The 18,917-nt window shown below is 56.5% G+C and overlaps 1 protein-coding gene across 2 annotated transcripts in view; it reads left to right on the top strand.

Moving 5' to 3' along the window:
• The window catches only part of St14 (suppression of tumorigenicity 14 (colon carcinoma)), a 37,738-nt gene extending 20,092 nt beyond the window's left edge, over window positions 1-17,646 (top strand). The window contains exons 1-19 of one of the 2 annotated variants that reach the window (XM_013511160.1): window positions 470-511; window positions 1,688-1,847; window positions 1,948-2,075; window positions 2,231-2,301; window positions 3,271-3,428; window positions 3,613-3,648; window positions 3,912-4,152; window positions 6,086-6,225; window positions 6,420-6,517; window positions 7,857-7,966; window positions 8,079-8,209; window positions 9,770-9,874; window positions 10,081-10,191; window positions 10,297-10,410; window positions 10,702-10,824; window positions 11,959-12,145; window positions 15,404-15,678; window positions 16,146-16,282; window positions 16,377-17,646. In XM_013511160.1, the coding sequence (XP_013366614.1) occupies window positions 485-511; window positions 1,688-1,847; window positions 1,948-2,075; window positions 2,231-2,301; window positions 3,271-3,428; window positions 3,613-3,648; window positions 3,912-4,152; window positions 6,086-6,225; window positions 6,420-6,517; window positions 7,857-7,966; window positions 8,079-8,209; window positions 9,770-9,874; window positions 10,081-10,191; window positions 10,297-10,410; window positions 10,702-10,824; window positions 11,959-12,145; window positions 15,404-15,678; window positions 16,146-16,282; window positions 16,377-16,538 (2,514 nt within the window). In that variant the 5' untranslated portion in view covers window positions 470-484 and the 3' untranslated portion in view covers window positions 16,539-17,646. Of the gene's footprint in view, window positions 1-469; window positions 512-1,687; window positions 1,848-1,947; window positions 2,076-2,230; window positions 2,302-3,270; window positions 3,429-3,612; window positions 3,649-3,911; window positions 4,153-6,085; window positions 6,226-6,419; window positions 6,518-7,856; window positions 7,967-8,078; window positions 8,210-9,769; window positions 9,875-10,080; window positions 10,192-10,296; window positions 10,411-10,701; window positions 10,825-11,958; window positions 12,146-15,403; window positions 15,679-16,145; window positions 16,283-16,376 lie in introns of those variants that run through there. The other variant, XM_005378564.2, reaches the window with a different exon arrangement.
• Window positions 17,647-18,917: the final 1,271 nt, after the last annotated feature.

Genomic DNA, 18,917 nt, shown 5'->3' on the forward strand with positions numbered 1-18,917 from the left:
AGAGAATTACAGAACCCTTAGATTGTGTATCAAGACTTGGGTATGTGTTAAAAAGGAATCCAAATAAATGAAAATTTGCAGCCAGAAAAATACATCGTACAGGAAAAGAACCATAGTAAGTGCATAATATTTTTACAACCTAGTAATGAAAAACACAGTATAGATTTAATCTTTTAAACTTTAATCCTACAATTGATGGGAGGATGGGGAAGAGAAAGGGAAGGAAAGACTTTAAAACCTATGCTACCAAGATATTGTTGGTGTTTTAAATAGGTAAATCAAGACATAGGGCGTTGGTACTGATTTTCATTTTCTTTTTCTCAGTACGGGGAATTGAATCGAGAGCCTTGGGCATGCTGGGCTCTAACCCTGAGCTGCGTTCCCCATGCCAAGTTTCAGATGCTTTTTCCTCTCCTGCGTTAGGCCTCCTAGGGTGCCAGGTTACAGGTGTGCACCCCGTGCTTGGCTGGCATATGACTGAGAAATGCAGAAACCAAGGCAGAGCAAGCAGGTGAATGCACTTCAAGGGGCCACCTGTGGCAGCTTCCACGCGTGATATCGGTGAAGGCACAGACGGAACTAGCCAGTCAGGAAGGTGCGAGTAGAGAAGCACCACAGGGTGCAGGAGCGGGGAGACCCTGTCCTAACGGGCGCAGCCGACAAGGTGAGGGTGGTGTAGGTCAGGAGATGGCGTCCGAGTACACAGGTGCTTGTGAAGTGACCGTCAGGGTCGCTTCTGGAAGGTGAGAGGCAGCACCCCTGCAGTCTGGGGTGGGGCTGCTGCTTGGTTAAACAGAGAGCACAGCAGCGGGAGGAAGAGCGCAGCATCCCTCAGGTGGAGGGTGGGGTGGGGGAGCCATGGGAAGGAAATTGGCCCCTCTGCCCTGGCCAGGGACGCCGCACCTGCTCTTCATGTTGTGCCCCGGGCCCCGGGAAGAACCAGATGTTTTGTTTGTTTGCTGTCACACTTGGGTCTGGGCTTAGGTTAGGGTTTCATTGGAGACCTGGCCATCTGGACAGGGCCAGCTTGGGGAAAAGCAGAGTGGTTTGTCCCACAGTGGCCCTGCGGAACTGCCCGGGCAACACAGTGGGCCACGGTGTGCAGCGGCCATGCTACCCCAGCCCCTGGCCCATGTGGCCACAGGGATGGAATCTAACATGGCAGCATCTGGGGCCGGTGGGGCTGGCCTTAGCTGTCCTCACAGCGACACTTGGGCCGGTCTCACTACTTCTGGGTTTCCACCAGCGTCAGACAAGACCCTGAGGGACTGGGTTTGTAGGTTTTCATTCTGTTTCGATTTATTTGCTTGCTTGTTTGTTTTTTTTTGGAGACAGGGTTTCCCTATGTAGCTCAAGCTGTCCTTGAACTCAAAATGTAGCCCAGGCTGCCCTTGAACTTGAGGCAGTCCTCCTGCCTCAGCCTCCCAAGTGCTGGACTTACAGGTCTTTTCAATTTAAATGGCTCTTAAGTGATTGGTGCCTGCCTGGACATTGGGAGGCTGGCCAGAAGGCCTCCCCGACTTTCTGTGGGGGTTCATGTCTCTGGGCAGGTGCTGTGGAACATGGGCTCAGGGATGCAGCCCTCCACCTTTGCCCAGCCTGGCCTCCCCCAAGCAAAATGCCACATTCTCCCAGTGGAGCGAAGGCCCTGGGGCAAGTTCCTGAGTCCTGGCACCTCTCTGTGCAGAGCATGAAAGGCTTCGAGGAGGGCGTGGAGTTCCTGCCTGTGAACAATGCCAAGCAGGTGGAGAAGCGAGGCCCCCGGCGCTGCGTGGTGCTGGCAGCCCTGCTGCTCAGCTTCCTCTTGCTCTCGCTCGCGGCGGGCCTGCTGGTGTGGCACTTCCAGTGTGAGTACAGCGGGTGACCCGGGCCCCTGCGGTGGACAGGGTGGCATGGCAGGAGGGCCCGTCTCCAGAGCTGACCCCCAACCACTTTCCTGTCGCACAGACCGCAACGTGCAGGTGCAGAAGGTCTTCAATGGCTACCTGAGGATCACAAATGAGAACTTCCTGGAAGCCTATGAGAACTCGAGCTCCGAGGAGTTTATAAACCTGGCCAAGAAGGTGAAGGAGGCGGTGAGTTCACTCCTGGGGCCCTGTCACGCCAGTCCCATCAAGCCTGGGGGGTGAGGAAGGAGGGGCCGTGGTCCAGGGAAGGGAGGTGCAGTCTGGGCTTGGGAAGGGGCCATTGCCACGCTTGCCCTGTCACGATTCTTGTCCCCAATGTGCAGCTGAAGTTGTTATACCTCGAGGTCCCGGTCCTGGGCCCCTACCACAGGAAGTCGGCCGTGACTGCCTTTAGGTGGGTGCCGGGGACAGGAGGAGTGGTGCCTGGCCTGTTGGGAATGAGATCTGTGTGATGTGTATGGGCCCAATGCCTGGGGACCCTGGGGCAGTGAGGCTGCAGGGCACGTCCTGCTCCGTCCTTCGTGCAGGTGACTTGGCACACTTGGTTCTTCTGTCGCGAGGCAGCATGGTTAGGACGAGCTGCACTAGTGCCTGTGGAATGCTTTGCGTGGCGCCTTCCCCGTGTGTTGCATTCAGCAAGTAAAGTGATTATTTTTCCAAATCTGGGTTTGAGGAAGTTGGGATACCTAGGAGGGCTTCGTGCAAACATACTCTTTAAAAAAATAAACTTTGTTCTCAAAGTACCTTTTTTAGTGGTGCTGAGGATTGAACCCATGGCCTCGCACATGCTAGACAAGTGCTCTGCCATTGTGCTACATGCCTAGTTCTTTTCTCTTTTTTTGAGATATCTCATTGTATTGCCCAGGCTGGCCTCAAACTCGTGGCAATCCTCATGCTTTAGTCTCCCAAGTGTGGGGGTCACACCCAGCTTTTTGTGGAAGGGGGTTGGGTACTGCCACTCATCCAGCCTGACCTTGAATTCCTGGACACAAGTGATCCTCCTGCCTCAGCCTCCTAAATCACTGAGACTACAGGCACATGCCACCATGGCTGGTCTCCCAAGTACCTTTCCTTTTGGTTCAGTCAAATCCTTGGGAATGCTGGGTGGCAGGTAGCAATCTCATCTCCCTAATCAGAAAACAGTCCCAGGAAGGGTGGTATTGGGTACCCACATTAGTGGTCAGACTCCCTCCAGGCTCTTGTCCCTGGATTGCTCATCTTGAACTGCCCCCCAGAATGTGTGTGGTTAGGGGTAAGAGCTGTTCTTTGGGGGATCGCAGGGACCCTGGGGCACAGGTGGCCTGGGAGAATGGGGGTCCTCAGACCCACACACCTTGCCTCAGGCTTGCCCCTGTCTCCCCAGCGAGGGCAGCGTCATTGCCTACTACTGGTCAGAATTCAGCATCCCCACAAACCTGGAGGTGGAGGTGGAGCGGGCCATGGCGGAGAAGCGAGTGATCACGCTGCCGCCCCGAGGCCGGGCACTCAGCTCCTTTGTGGTGACCTCAGTGGTGGCGTTCCGTGAGTTGGGCGGGCAGGGGCGGGCACACGAAGACCAGCCTGCAGGGAGGGACCTAGGGCGCCAGCGCTCCTGGCCGGTGCCTGGAGAAGATGCTGGGCTGGCCAGTCACCTCCTGAGGCTGCTAAGGAAGTGGGAATATGGCCACTGATCGTAACAGGGAATATTCTCCTTCTCATTCTTCAGCCACTGACCCCAGAATATTGCAGAGGACCCAGGACAGTAAGTATCCTGCCCCCCCACTCCCAGGTGGAAGAAAGGAGGGACATGGCCAGGTGTCCATTCAGCCAGGGGGTCCCCAAGAGTCTGATGGTGGTGATGGCAGCACATCCCTTCTTCCAGTCTCCTCTGAGAAGCTGCCTGCTCACCTCCCCTGGGTCTGGCAAAGCCTGGGGTGTCTGGGGGTGGCCAGGTCTGGGGTGTACCTGGCTCCCCCAGCTCTGCCAGCCCCAGCCCCACACATGCCACTCTTGTCTCTTGTGCAGACAGCTGCAGTTTCGCCCTGCACGCCCGGGGCAAGGAAGTGACGCGCTTCACCACCCCCGGCTTCCCTGACAGCCCCTACCCGGCTCGCGCCCGCTGCCACTGGACCCTGCGGGGCGATGCGAACTCGGTGCTGAGCCTCACCTTCCGCAGCTTTGACCTCGCCCCCTGTGATGAGCAGGATAGCGACCTGGTCACGGTGTACAATAGCCTGAGCCCTGTGGAGCCCCATACCATGGTTCGGTGAGTGGCTTGGAGCAGTTGTGGGTGGGGCAGCTGCCCCTCCAGGGTCGGGCCCAGGACCAAGTGTGCCGTAGGCTGAGGTGCAGTTCACGGCTTTGGGCCACAGCTGTGGTGAAAGTGCTGGGTGGCGGGGACAGGTGTGGGTCTGGTGTGTCTCACAGGTGATGCCTCGGCTTCTCTGGCCCAGGGATGCCAAGTCCAGCTGATCTGAATGCACTTCTGTAACCTCTGGCTCCTGCATAAATGTGGGCTTTGTTATTAATCAGGTAGAGTAAGGCCCACACATCTGGAGGCGATTGCCACTGAACAGACAGCTGTCTGTCGCGAGGCGTAGTGGCACATACCTATAACGCCAGCCATTATAGGTGCTCATTAAAAGTGCTCCCAAGTGAAGAGGTGCTGCAGGGCACAACACGCAGGGCCCGAGGGGGGATGCGGAGAGCACGAGGGGCTGTGGGAGAGAAGCTTCATTGTGGTTTACATGGGAGAGGAAGACAGCGCAGACAGAGCTGGCGGGGCTCGGCAGGTCTGGAGCATCGTGGTGGGCTTGGCACCTGGGCGGTCTCTAGTGTCTGGTACCCGCCCAGGGTGGTCAGGCTCCATGAGGCAGAGGACAGGCGCAGGCTCTGGTTGGAGCAGCAGGTGTAGGACAGGTGCGCCTGCTGGTGAGTCCTGCACCATTTCTAGGAGTTGCAGGCCAGGGAGGCAGCCTCTCCAGGGTCACCGAGGCCAGAGTCAGAGCATCAGAGTTACAGAAAGTAAAAAGCCGAGTCGGTGCACCTGCCGCAGGCTGGCACCAGGAAGAGCAGCCCAGCTGGGACTTCCCGCTGGACGGAGCCTTCTGGTGCTCCACGGAGCTGGGCAGGGGTTTGATTCAGTCCCAGACCAAGACCAGACCATCTTTTTTCACAACTTAGCAGCCAGGACCTCTGACTGGCTGTCTTCTGCATCTCTAATTTACTGTCACACAACAAAGAAGTATGCAACCTTCAAAGGAAAGAAGTAGCAACCAAGACACGGAGGGAAAGTCACCCATTACCTTACCACCTAGGAATAACCACCGGTGTGTGCGTGTGTGTGTGTGTGTGTGCGCACGTATGTGTGTGTATGTTCCTGCAGACTGAACCCAGGACCCTCATACCAGCCTTTTTAAAAATTTTTGAAACAGGATCTCACTAAGTCACAATATTGTTCTGGCTGAGTTTGAACTGTTGACCCTCCTGCCTCAGCCTCATGGAGTGCTGGCATGTACCACCACATCCAACAACCACTGTTACATTTTTGATGTGTATTCTTCAGACTTTTTGTGCTGTGTACTTATGTGTGTCTTTAGAAACAGGATTGTATGTACCTGGCTTTTCCAAGTCAATCAACCTTGTTTGCAATGGTCATAATGGTTGTAACACTGCGTTGTTTAGTGGCAGACGACTCAGTCATTAGGTCTAGAGCTTGAACCCCTGACTCTGATTTGAGTCCTGCTACTGATTAATTGTGGAATCGTGGGCAAGTTGCTGAACTTCTCTTTGCCTCCATACCCTTTCTGTGGAGTGGGGACAATGGGATTTACTTTGTAGCATTGACACAAAGATTATGAGTTAATAGATATAAAATCGCTAAGAGGCTGTGGGTTAGCTTACTGATACAGTCCAGTGATTGAGGCCCTGATTTGACCCACAAAAAAGAAAACAAAACCCAACAAAACAAAAGAAAAAAAATCACCAAGAATGATGCCTACCGCGCTCTAAAGCGTTAGTTGTCACTGCGGTTCACACTGTTGTTCAACCCGCAGGCCTTTGTCCCAAGGCTTTGCTGCTTCACACATGCGCCTGGGCCCCAGGCCGGGTTCCCATCCTTGATTGTTGCCGGGGCGGGCTGGGCCGGTGAGTGGGGGTGTGCGGTCTGTCTTGCTGACTCCTGTCCCTCTGCCCTGCAGGCTGTGTGGCACCTACCCTCCCTCCTACAACCTGACCTTCCTCTCCTCCCAGAACGTCCTGCTCATCACGCTGATCACCAACACGGAGCGGCGCCATCCCGGCTTCGACGCCTCCTTCTCCCAGCTGCCCAAGATGAGCAGTAAGGAGGGGCAGGGCGGGGCAAGCAGTGCTCACAGCTGCTAAGGGGGAATGGGCCTTAGAGGGGGCCAGAGCTGGGAGGCCGTAGCTCACCCTGCAGCCGACCAGCTGGCCCTGATCAGCCACGGAGGCTTGAAGCGTGAGCCGCAGTGTGTCCCCGACCTCTGAGCTTCCCTCTCCTGCCTTCCCTCGCAGGCTGTGGGGGCTCCCTGCGTGATGTCCATGGGACGTTCAGCACCCCCTACTACCCCGGTCACTACCCGCCCAACATCAACTGCACGTGGGACATCCAGGTAGGGGTGTGCGGGAGGGAGAGGGGCTCCGGCAGATGAGGCGGGCGGGGAGAGGACGATGCGCTCCTGTGTCAGCCCCAAGTGGGCACCTGTGAGCTTCCACGGCAGCATCGCAGGCCCAGACCCAGGTCCCTGCTCCCCGATCCTCCCGACTGGTGACGGAGGCCATCACTGAACCCCGCCCCAGCCTCTCCTGGGTGCAGCGAGGTGAGGGCACCTGTGTGGGGGTGCTGTCAGGATGACGTCAGGACAGTGTGCGGCCCGAGGACAGCACTTGTGAGAGGGGAGCGCGACCATGCCTGCCGGTGCCGTCGGCGCCCACGGTGCCATCCTGGCGATCTCTCTTCTCTTCCAAACCAGTTAGCCATGGTGAACCACAGTCCAAAAATAGTAAATGGGAAATTCCAGAAATGAACTGTTCACAAGCGTTAATCTGTGCATCGTTCTGAGCAGTGTGACATCCCGCGTGGTCCTGCTCCACTCTGCCTGGGACGGGATCATCCCTTGTCCCGTGCAGCCACCCCACGGCTCTGCAGGGAGCTTTTGCTCTTCTTAGCAGTGGCCCCAAGCCAAGGGTTCCGATGCTGGCTCTTAGGACTGGCCAAAGCGTAGCCTAAGCGCTTCCTTAGGTAAACAGGGAGCAGTTTTGGGGAAGACAGTTTGTCCAGGTGTGCTGTTTCTCGTTTGTTAGTATGTGTTGGTGATACATAACAGTATGTGTTGGTGATACATAATGCCATCCCTGGCATTACCACCTCAGCGCACCTCAGATCATCAGGGGTTAGGTTCTCATGAGGAGCCCACAGCTTGGATTCCTCAAGGGATCTGAGCTGCTCCCAGAACTTAAGCCCGTGTTGATCCGACAGAGGCAGCTCTCGGGTGGGAAGTAGTTGTAAATACGAGAAGCTCCTCTCGCTTGCCTGACACTCACTTCCTGCTGTGCCACCTGATTCCCAGCAGGCCACCAACATTTAGTACTGGTGCATGGCCCAGGGCTGAGAACACCTGAATTAAAAAATAAGTACCCTCCTCCCTGCTCACTGTTAGAGCCAGGCATGGTGGTGCAGGCTGTAATCGCAGCACTCAGGAGGCTGAGGCAGGAGGATCGTAGTGAGTTTGAGGACAGCCTGGGCTACATAGTGAGACCCTCTCTAAAAAAAAAGAAAGAAAAAAGAAAAGAAGAAAAACAAACCTTTATCATAGGTACATCTGAGTAGGGAAAAAAACCCCATACACAGGGTTCAGTGCTAGAGTCATCAGCCTTCTTGGGACACACCCATAGTGTGAGGGGGCTGCTGCAGTCTGTTCTGCTCCACGCCGCCCCTCCCTCTCTATCCAGGTGCCCAACAACCAGAACGTGAAGTTGCGCTTCAAATACTTCTACCTGCTGGAGCCCCATGTGGTGCTGGGCACCTGCTCCAAGGACTATGTGGAGATCAACGGGGAGAAGTGAGCCCTGGGGTGGGGCCACCACCGTGTGCTGGAGGTGGGAGGACCGGGTCCCTGCACCCCAGGCCGAGGCTCCGAGCAGCAGCTCCCTCACCCTTGTGCTGTCCTCCAGGTACTGTGGAGAGAGGCCCCAGTTTGTCGTTATCAGCAAGAGCAGCAGGATCACAGTGCACTTCCACTCGGATCACTCCTACACCGACACAGGGTTCCTCGCTGAATACCTCTCCTATGACTCCAAGGACCGTGAGTGCCCACTGCTGGAGGGGTGACAGGCGCCGGCCCCACATGCACCTGAACCTCTGTTCTGTGTCTTATCAGCACTGTACTTTCTAGATTCTCAGGTATGGGAGAGACAGATGTGTGTTACTTTAGTGGCTTTTTGAGGAAAAAAGTTCTTGAGTTTATCTTGAATTTATTCAAAAAAAGCTGACATCGCCAGGTGTGGTGGTACATGCTTGTAATTCCAACTGTTGGGAGCCTGAAGCAGAAGTTTAAAGCCAGCCTGGACGACAGAGCGAGATCCTGTCTCGAAAAAACAAAAACAAACAAACAAAAAAGCTGACAGTATCTGGGCTTGGTAGCAAGTGTCTTAGTCCCAGCACTCCGGGAGGCTGAGGCAGGAGTATTACATGCTTGATCCCAGCCGTGGCAGTTTAGCAAGACTCAAAATAAAAAAATTTAAAAAGGGCTGAGGTGTGAAGACCTTGGTTTTAACCCTCAGTACTACAAAAATAAAATCAAGGAAAAAGGCCGGCAGCAAGTGCTGGTACACTCTTTCACCCTGAGTGCAGGGGTGCATCCCAGGGGGCCTGGGGCTGAGGACTGTCCTGCCCTGAGTTCCTGCGGCCATCTGTCCCTCCGGTTCAGCATCACTGTGACATTCATATCCGTCCTTGACCTTGTGGCTTTTTAGCACTTTGAGTTTTAGCAATATGGGCTTGGAACATTCCGTAGTACTGCTGGCTGTGTGTGCTTTGAAGATTCTTTATCTGAAGGGCCTGGGACCAGAGGTGTTGCAGATTTCAGCTGTCTCTGGATTTTGGAGTATCTGTGTACACACAGTGAGCTGTCTTGGGGGACCCACATCTAAACATGGAGTTCATTTCCGTTCCTGGTGTGCCTTGCGTACGTGGCCTGAGGCAGTGCTGTGTGCTGTTTCGAGTGCCCCTGTGTGAGGGTAATTCATCCCCTCGGGTCGGTGGGACTTTGCACTGTGGCATCGTATCGGTGTTCAGACATTGCAGATTTTGGAGCATTCTGGAGTTTGGATTTTTGGAAGAAAGATGGTGAGCTTGTAATGTTTAAAATTTCAACCCTGCATCATGCATCACAGAATGACCTTTTGGAGGACATTTTAACTCTGCTTAGGAATCCACATTTAAAGTTAAAATTTGACTGCATGGCTGACCAAAAGTGTAACTGGAGGAGCGTTTGTGACTAAGGTGCCCGTGTGACAGTGGCCCCGGCCTGCCGCCTGCATTTGGCGGACGCCTTCCAGCTTTAGAAACACTGAGATGTGGAAGTCATCTTGGCCTGAAGGAAGTCTGTGGTGCCGTTTTACGCTTGGCTAGGACGCGTGAATCTCAGACGTGCCCAGTTGCCACCCAAGTCAGAGTCAGGGTGCCTGGCACCCAGAGGCGAGGACACCGGCAGAGGGGGCTCTGACGCAGCCCTTTCCACGGGGGCTGGAGCTGGGGTGCAGGCGTCGCTGGCTGGGAGGCTGGTGTGGGAGCTGCTCCACCTGGACAGGGTGGTGGGAGGCTGGGAGGGGTGGAGCCCTGAGCCCGGCCGCCTGTCCCGCAGCCTGCCCGGGGATGTTCACGTGCGGCACGGGCCGGTGCATCCGGAGGGACCTGCGCTGCGACGGCTGGGCAGACTGCACGGACCACAGCGATGAGCGCAACTGCAGTGAGTTCCTCACCCTCCGCCTGTCCAGGGACGCCTGGTGCCCAGGCCCCTTCCCCTCCCTCTGCCTCGGGAATCTTGGCTCCTCTGGAGGCCCCAGGGTCTTTCTGATGCCTGTGTGGGAAAAGTCCCCAGTGAGGCTGCCACCGAGGGGCTGGGGTTCCAGCCTGGCCTGGGGTTGAGTCCTGCCCTTCCCCCACCGTCCCCAGGCTGCAACCCCGCCCACCAGTTCACATGCAAGAACAAGTTGTGCAAACCCCTGTTCTGGGTCTGTGACGGTGTGAACGACTGCGGGGACAACAGTGATGAGCTGGCATGCAGTGAGTGGGACGGGGTGGGGCGGGGTGGGTGGGATGGAGGCCCTGCAGTGCTGCCTGGCCCGGCACCGCACGGCCAGCCTGGGTTAAGGACCTGCGCCTCCCCAGAGTGTCCTGAGGGGACCTTCAAGTGCACCAGTGGGAAGTGCCTCCCGAAGAACCAGAAGTGCAACGGGAAGGACGACTGTGGCGACGGCTCCGATGAGGCCTCGTGTGACACTGGTGAGGCCCGGCCCTGCCCGCCTCCCCATGGGCGCAGTGACACACCTGCGCGGGCACGCGCACTCGCAGCATACCCAAAGCGTGATGATCACGCCTGCGAGGTGCAGTGAGAAAAAGCGGCTGCGGGGAAGAAGCTCCGGAAGGTGGGAGCCTGTCGCAGAGCTGGGGGGCAGCGGCCTGGGGGAAGGGTGAGGGGTGGGAGGCTCACAGTGGCGTCTGGTGCTGCCTCCGGCTTCCGGGCTCACGCTGCTGAGCAGGTGATGCCTTCCTCCCACCCTCCTCCCTGAGCAGTGAGTGTTGTCACTTGCACCAGCCACACCTTTCACTGCCACAACGGGCTGTGTGTGAACAAGGGCAACCCCGAGTGTGATGGCAAGAAAGACTGCGAGGATGGCTCAGATGAGAAGAACTGTGGTAAGTGTGGGTTAGGCCGGAGGTTCATTGGGCAGGGAACTCACCTGAGGGTGCATCCCCAGTAGAAATCTGACGCCTCAGTCACGTGGCTTTGTACTGGGGAGGGAGGGTCCGTCTGCTTGCAAGGATGCCTGCAAGTGAGCAAAGGATGACTTTGCTAACTGGGCAAAGATCGCTTCATAGGCCAGCTCTGTCCTGGAGAGAGGATGTGCAGGTCATCTCGTCACTGTGACACAGTGCCCAACGCCCACAGCTTCAAGGAGGAGAGGTTTACCTGGACTCAAGGTCCATGGCCTGCCGGCCGGCTCCAAACCAAAAAATGGCACAGGAGAGGGGCATAGTGGAGTAAAACCTGTGCAGGTTATGGAACCCAGAAGGAGAGAGGAGGGAGGAGCTGGGGAAGGAGACAAACAAACCCTTCCAGGTCACACCCCAGCGGCCACCTCTTAGGGCCAGACCCTACCTCCCAGCAGCAAATCAGCTGTGAGCTCCCGGGATCCCGTCCCCTTCCAAAAGCCCAGCCTTGGAGTGCATGAAGCCTTTGCAGGGCATCCTGATCTAAACCATAGCAAAGACCCAGGCAGCCAGCACCTCAGACTCAGCTGACTGCTGGTGCATTGGGTGTGGTGCTGGCCTGGCCCTTTTTGTAGACTCGGCCTCGGGTGCATGGCCTGTGGAGAGAAGGGAAGCCCCACCTGCCAGGCACACAACACCCACCACAGTTTAACCTGCACACAACCTGCGTGCATCTGAGAAGGGCTGCCCCGGGTTAAATGTGGGCATAGCTGCAGCTGGTCCATGTCCTCATAGCACTGCCCGCGTTTCCTTCTGGGTGCTGTGCCCCTCGTCCGTCATTCAAGTGGGAGGTCTAGGCAGGTACAGCCACCTCAAGTCTGAGCAAAGCAGGCTCAGCTGGCAGATACTGTGCAGAAACTTTGAACTTGGGGCCCGTGGAGAGGGTGGTGAGGTGGAAGTCAGGTGGGAATGCTTCCGGAGGGCCCCTGTGCCACCCCTGCTCCAGCACGCTTGTATCCGACATCAGCACCTGTGCGGGGTCCCACGTGCTGGGAGCATCTCCTTGGCACTGAGCAGCGCCTTGACTTGCCCCCCTTGGGTTCTCTGTCTCCTCTCCAGACTGTGGGCTGCGGTCGTTCACCAAACGAGCTCGGGTGGTCGGGGGCACGGACTCGGAGAGCGGTGAGTGGCCCTGGCAGGTGAGCCTGCATGCCCTGGGCCAGGGCCACGTCTGCGGGGCCTCGCTCATCTCTCCCAACTGGCTGGTCTCGGCGGCACACTGCTTTGTGGATGAAAACAGTTTCAAGTAGGTGTCGGGGGTTCCGCCAGGGTGGGCTGGCACCTGGGCAGGGCAGTGGAGGGGTGGCCGGTATTCCAGAATGGGGCTTAACAGCAGTACCAATAAAAACTCCCTTTTATGAGGTGCTCGGTGTCTGTGGCACCGTGGGTCCACCTGCTAACGTGCCAGGCAGGTCTGCTTGTGTCCCCACAGTCACAGACTCAGAGGTGAGGGCTTTTGCTCAGGGTTGGTGCAGCTGACTGGCAGGGCCAGACCCATGCCCAGGTGTGACAGTTCCGAAGCCTGCTGGTCCGTCTCTGCCCTGCGTGGCTCCTTGGGTTAGGCTCACGGCGAGCTTTGGGTCTGGGCTCAGCTCTGCCTTGCACAGTGTGGGTGACCTTCGGAAAATTACTTGGACTCCCAGGTGCGGGGCTCCTCCCTGGTGATGTGATTCGTGAACTGAATCCGATAATGACCTCACACCTCTGACCTGCACTGTGCCCTGCACGTAGGCCTGGGAAGAAGGGTCACGCGGGTGTCCAGGACCGCGAGAGCAGGCACCAGGGTCAGAAGCCTGAGAAGCGGCAGGAACAGGGCGTGGGGCTGGGACAGTTTGTGTCTTAGCTCCTGGCCTGCCGGGCTCTCTGGCCACAGGGGAGGGGGCCTTCTCCGAGACGCACCCCCGCAACAGTGTGCCTTCTTGCTGGCTGCAGGCTCTCGTGGGACAGGCAGCTCAGGGGCGGTGACCTTTTGTAGGAGACAGAGGGCAGCTCACAGTTGAAGGAGGCAGGGGCACAGATGCGGGGAGGTCATGTGCGCGTGGTGGGGCGACGGCAGGCACAGAGCCAGCTCGCTTGTCCTCAGGCCTTGGGGAGCCTTTGCCCTGCAGTCTCCTCCAGCCCAAGAGCATTCTCCTTTCTCTCTGGCCGTGCTCAACTCCACGTGGGCAGTAATGATTTTCCTTTCTTTTGGGGGTGATGGGGGCTTCCTTAAGAATTTTTTAAGATACGCTTTAATTTCAGAATCCAGACAAATTGCAAAGGTGGTAGAGAATTTTTCGTATCCCTCACCCAGAGCCCCTCAGTGATAATGTCATAAACTAGCACCGGCCCTTGCTATTGGCTGAACTCCCTGGGAATCATCAGGTCTCACACTAGCGTGGCTGCTGCCCCAGGCCAGGATGCAGGCTGGGGTCATGCACTGCATCTCCCTGCCTATCTCCAGTGCCCTGTGGTCTGGGACTGCTTCTTGGTCTCCGTGACAGCCTGGAGGCCACCTGTGCTGGAGAATGTCCCCCTGCAGGGTTTGTTGGAGGTGTTTCTGGACTGAGGCCAGGGATGTTTGGGAAGACCATCCCATCACGTCAGGTCAGCAAGGACAGATGTCATGTGACTCCCTGCAGTGATGCTGCTCGTGTTCCTTGGGTTAGGGGGTCATGCTGGCTTTTTTCTTTTTTCTTTTCTTTCCTTTTGTTTTGAGACAGGGTCTCTCTCTGCAGTTCAGGCTGGCCTTGAGCTCACTTTGTAGCCTAGGCTGGTCTTGAACTTGCAGTGATCCTCCTGCCTCAGCCTCCCGAGTGCTGGGATTATAGGCGTGCGCCACCATGCCCGGCTCTTTTCTTTTTTCTGTATGCTCATTTTTGGATGTGAGTCAAGTCAGAACTTTTCTGTCAGGGAGGCTGGCCCTTCTCTTTTATTTGTTTAGTCATTTACTTGTGCGTATGGACCTCGTTTGTATGGACCTCGTATTTGGGGTTGCAATCCAACAGCATCGTATTTACTCTGTTGCAAAGTTGCTTTGAGGTTGGCTTCTGTGTCACATGCTCGTTTCTTTTAAAATTTTTTTATTCGAGTCACTTTCTTGCTTTCTAGCACTACCACCAGGCCTTTTAGGCCCCTCTTGTACCTTCTCTGTCCCAGTCTTAGAATCAACTGTTTTTCTAAAACACACTTTAAAAAGAAAAAGTCTTGATAAGCAGTTCAGGCTGGCCTTGAACTCATGGCCATCCTCCTGCCTCAGCCTCCTGAGTACTGGAATTACAGCTGTGTGCCACCATGCCTGGCTCCCCAGGCACACTTTTGTCAGGGGATGGTGTTTGGAAACCAAGGTGTAGACACTCGGTGTGCCCCTGTTGCTGCAGTGTTGCTGTTTCCTGGCCTTTGGGGGGTCTCGCCGGGAGACAGAGATTCAGGACAGACCCTTGTTTACTCCTGCCTCTCTCTGCTTCATTATTTCATTTTTATCTGTTGATCGTCAGTCTTATCTCTGCCAATTAATAGTGCAGTTAGAGCCAGGAGTGTAGCTCAGTGGTAGAGCATTTACCTCACATGCTCAAGGCCCTGGGTTCCATCCTCAACGCTGCAGAGAAAATAAAGTGCAAGTAATGCATTTGCCATGCGTTGTTTCTACTAGCACCGATAAAGCTTGGTTTCTGTACTTTGCAGACTTGCCAGGGTGGGGACGAAGTCTATTACACACACGTGCATATGGGCGCACACACACACACGCTCACACACACAGCGTGTGACGCCAGAACCACTTGCACACGTCCTTGGTCCCAGGATGCAGTGCTTAGAATTCTGCCTGAGGGGTGGGGAAGGCAGTGCTTGGGAGCACCTTGTAGGTCAGGGTGCCCGAGGTCAGCTGGAACAGGTGTCTCAGCCACCCTGCCTGAGGGAGGGGTGTGAAATGTGCCTCGATCCAGAGTGGGTTCCTCGGGCACATTTCAGAGGCCGGTGCTCAGCTATCGTCACACATGGTTAAGAGCACAGGTTGCCTAAATGAAAATTGTGGCCCACGTGTGTAGGCTGTGGGGTCTTGGGCAAAGGAGTTAGTCTCTCTGTACCTAAGGCCTTATCTCAGAATGGGCTGGCCAGCCTGGCAGGGCCCTGTGGCGGATAAAGCGATCCCAGGTATCAGCCCCTGAGGGAGAATGTGTCCTTCCGCCCGCAGTCACCGGCTGCCCGCCCACACCTGCTAGTCACGGTGGGGCTCTCAGTGGCTGCATCTTCCCTCCTGGTCTCTGCTGCTGGGGGCCCCACAGGTGCAAAGAACCAGTGGGGCTGAGCATGTTGGTCAGCCTTCTGTTATCTGGCAAGTCCTTGAGAACGAAGAGAAGAGGGTTGTTTCGGCTCGTGGTCTTCGAGGCTGCAGTCCGCCGTCAGGTGGACCCCTGCTTTCAGGCTGCTGGGGGTGCTGCGGGGAGGAGCAGGGAGCGTGGGATGGAGCGAGGCGGCCACGCTCCGTGCTGATGTGTCCTTGCCCCGCCTCTACGCTCTCTCCCAGGTACTCGGACCCCACCAAGTGGACGGCCTTCCTGGGTCTGCTGGACCAGGGCCAGCGCACGGCCACCGGGGTGCAGGAGCATGAGCTCAAACGCATCATCCCACACCCCTCCTTCAACGACTTCACCTTCGACTATGACATTGCGCTGCTGGAACTGAAGAAGCCGGCGGAATACAGCGCTGTGGTGCGGCCCATCTGCCTGCCCGACACCACTCATGTCTTCCCGGCCGGCAAGGCCATCTGGGTCACAGGCTGGGGGCACACGGAGCAGGGAGGTAAGCTTCACGTTGGACCAGGGAGCCACCTGTGGGAGACATTGGGAAAGCTGTTGTGATGCTCGTTGCTGAAGCTTCTGTAGCAGACAGAGAGGAAATAGCAAAACCTGGCTGCCCAGACCAAACTGTGGTGGCACTGACGCACTTTCAGTCTTCCTGCTGTTTTCCCGCACTCAGTACTTTTTGTTTTGGAGGTACTCAGGACCACATGCACGCTAGGTGAGCACTGTACCTTGGTGCAAGGCAGACAGCTTCCAGCTTTTCAGAGCTGCTGTGCCTTGTGGCTGCTCACAAGGCAGGTGTGCTGCCGACTTAGGCTTGTCAGTCCTGGGCGGTGGGTTGTTTCCAGGATTTTGCTGGTAAACTGATGCCCGTGGGGAACATCTTGAAGGAGCTTTTGCCTGTGTACACCTGCACCCCGAGGACCTGCCTCCCTGAGTCCACCCTGTTCTGCGCCCTCTCCCCAGGCACTGGGGCCCTGATCCTGCAGAAGGGTGAGATCCGGGTCATCAACCAGACGACCTGTGAGGACCTGCTGCCGCAGCAGATCACCCCGCGTATGATGTGCGTGGGTTTCCTCAGCGGGGGCGTGGACGCCTGCCAGGTGTGTGGGCCGAGGCAGGCGGGCCGAGACAGGGGCGGGGCGGGGCGGGGCCGGAGGGGCGGGGCCCTCATGCTTGGGACTTGTCTCCTCTCAGGGCGACTCTGGGGGCCCCCTGTCCAGCGTGGAGGCGGATGGGCGAATCTTCCAGGCAGGCGTAGTGAGCTGGGGCGAAGGCTGTGCGCAGAAGAACAAGCCGGGCGTATACACGAGGCTCCCTGTATTTCGGACCTGGATCAAAGAGCAGACTGGGGTGTAGAGACGGGTCCCCCACATGACTCCAACGTGCACGCCTGTGGGGATACCCAGCTGGCCAGCTACAGTCTGAGGACAGGACCCCTGGCCACATCCCTGCTTTGGGCCCCTCCTCCCCCAGAACCCAGACTGCACACTCGCCTGCAAGCGTCCGAGTCCACCTGGAGAGCCCCAGCCTCCCTCAGCCTACAGGTGCGGCCCAGAGCCGGGGAGGAGGCGCCGAATGCTGGTGCTGCCGGGCCGAAGGCTGGAAGATGCGGCTCCCCGCTCCCGCCCAGCTGGGCGCGGCGCTCTTCCGCGGTGGTGCCCCCCAGCCCCAGGGAAGCTGTTAGGGACCTTCCCCGTGCAAGGGGTGGGGGTGCAGGCTCAGGGCTGTGGGGTCCTAGGTCACCCTGTTCAGGAAATCGCAGCCTGCGATTCTGGACTCTGGAAAACAGAGGAATCTAAAAATGGATCTGTTTCACCAGCTCCCAGGGTGGCTTCCCTGTGTGCGTTTGTGTGTGTGAGTAAAACATTGTATTTCTTTTTAATTACCTTTTTTTCTTCTGAAGTTGAGAGGTTCTCCTTCCTCCTAGCTCCATTTGCAAGAAACCAGTCTTTTCCCCCTCCAATCAGATTTTATTGGTACATTTTAGATATACATAATGATCACATTCATCATACACAATTTGTACCTCTATCTGATATAACTTGTTTTGCAAGAAACTAGTCATAAGTTCCTCTTAGGTGGGCCAGCCCTACTCTGTCCAGTGCCCTCAGCAGGAGGCCTGGAGGAAGTAGGTGGTCATCTATGACTGGCGTCACAGTGTGGTCCTGTGGCAGGAACATCGGGGTCCCCAGGGCATGCACAGGTGTGACTTCTCATGTTGCACTAGGCTCTCGGGTGAGCAGCTCTGGGCAAGAGGGCAGCAGTCTGTGCTCTGAGAGGCCCCAGAGGGTTCCAGTGCATGCTGGAGTTTGAGAAGCAGTTTAATTTCCTGCTGCTCCAAGACTATGGTGTCCAGACCAAAGTCGGCAGCAGTGCCTTTGATCCTACGGTCCTGGGACCCTGCTGGGATTTAGACTCATTTGAACCCTGGAAAATCAATAAAGTGTCTTCCAAAAGACTGCAACCAAGTGTAGAATTACTCCTGACCAGAGAGTAGGACAGGACAGGCATCCATAACCAGAGCTCAAACGCACCACTCTGAGGCTCATTGCTGATAGCTCTCATGAAGACCAAAGTGACTGGCACCAACAGAGCTACAGTCAACGAGGGGGTGGCACCGGGCTGCGGAGAGTGCCACTGTGCAGTCCTGAAGTGACCTACCTTTCCTTTGCTGGGGGAGGTGGGCTGGGGTGCAGTGCAGCATAGGTGCCATCCCCAGCAGACCTTTGTACTTGGTTAATTGCTCCATCATTGCATTTGAAGTCTTCACCTTGAATTGTTTTTATTTTTTCTTTTGTTGGTACCAGAAATCGAACTCATGACCTCAGGCTTGCCAGGCAAGCGCTTATGCTGCTGAGCTATATCCCTGGCCCCACCCTGAATTATTTTGCCCTGGTCCTGAATTGTATAGCTGGCCCTGCAGCCTCATGCACCTGGCCATTCTCTGCAGTGCAAGGAGAGTTGTGAGATGTGCAAAGGGTGGAAGACAGAGGCCCGAGAGGCCGGAAGAGGTGATACTCAGGGAGCAAAGCATGGTGTCCCCGGGGAGGGGAAATGAACTTTGTCCAGCGTCCTAGCTTCTGCCCTTTGCGTGGGAGGAGGAGACCTTAGGAGCCTCTGCTTCATGGCCACACAGGTGTTGGGTCTGTCAGGTGGGGTGGGGGAGCAGCCATGGGTTCCGGGGGGGCTGCGCAGTGCAGTGCTGGTCCCCCCAGCTTAGGGCTCAACCTGGAGTCTTATGCCTGGTTGGGAGCTGGGCGTACCATTTTCTGGTCCTCTCTAACTGCCTTGTATCTCCATTGTTTTAGCCACTAACCAAAACCATTTAGCGTTTAATGAATGTTGAACTCAGAGTGCTGGGCGTTGCATACCCAGACGAACATGCTGCAAGAACCACAGTGAATTGGGATTCAGGAGGGTGGGCCTTTTAGGAGAGAGAAGGTTTCAAATCCTGTACCCCAGGGGCTCCTGAGCCCCACCTGCCACGAGGCTGGCATTCGGGAATCTGGCCACATGGTGGCGGTGTTGAGCTGTTGCAGCAGGCGGCCGCTCCTGGGGGCAAAGGGAGGGTGGGGCAACAGGAGACCCGTTTTGTTTTGCCCGTTGCTTGCAGTGCGTGTGCCTGCGTCAGGGTGAGCGCGCAAGAGGCCTTCAGCGCAAAGCCTTTCCTTGCCCTTTAGCCCTTTTAGTGCGGCTCTCTCCTGTTGGAGGCCAGGACCTCTGACCTTGGCCTTG

Source organism: Chinchilla lanigera, unplaced genomic scaffold, assembly GCF_000276665.1.
Source record: "Chinchilla lanigera isolate Chin_1 unplaced genomic scaffold, ChiLan1.0 scaffold00011, whole genome shotgun sequence".
Taxonomy (NCBI): Eukaryota; Metazoa; Chordata; class Mammalia; order Rodentia; family Chinchillidae; genus Chinchilla; species Chinchilla lanigera.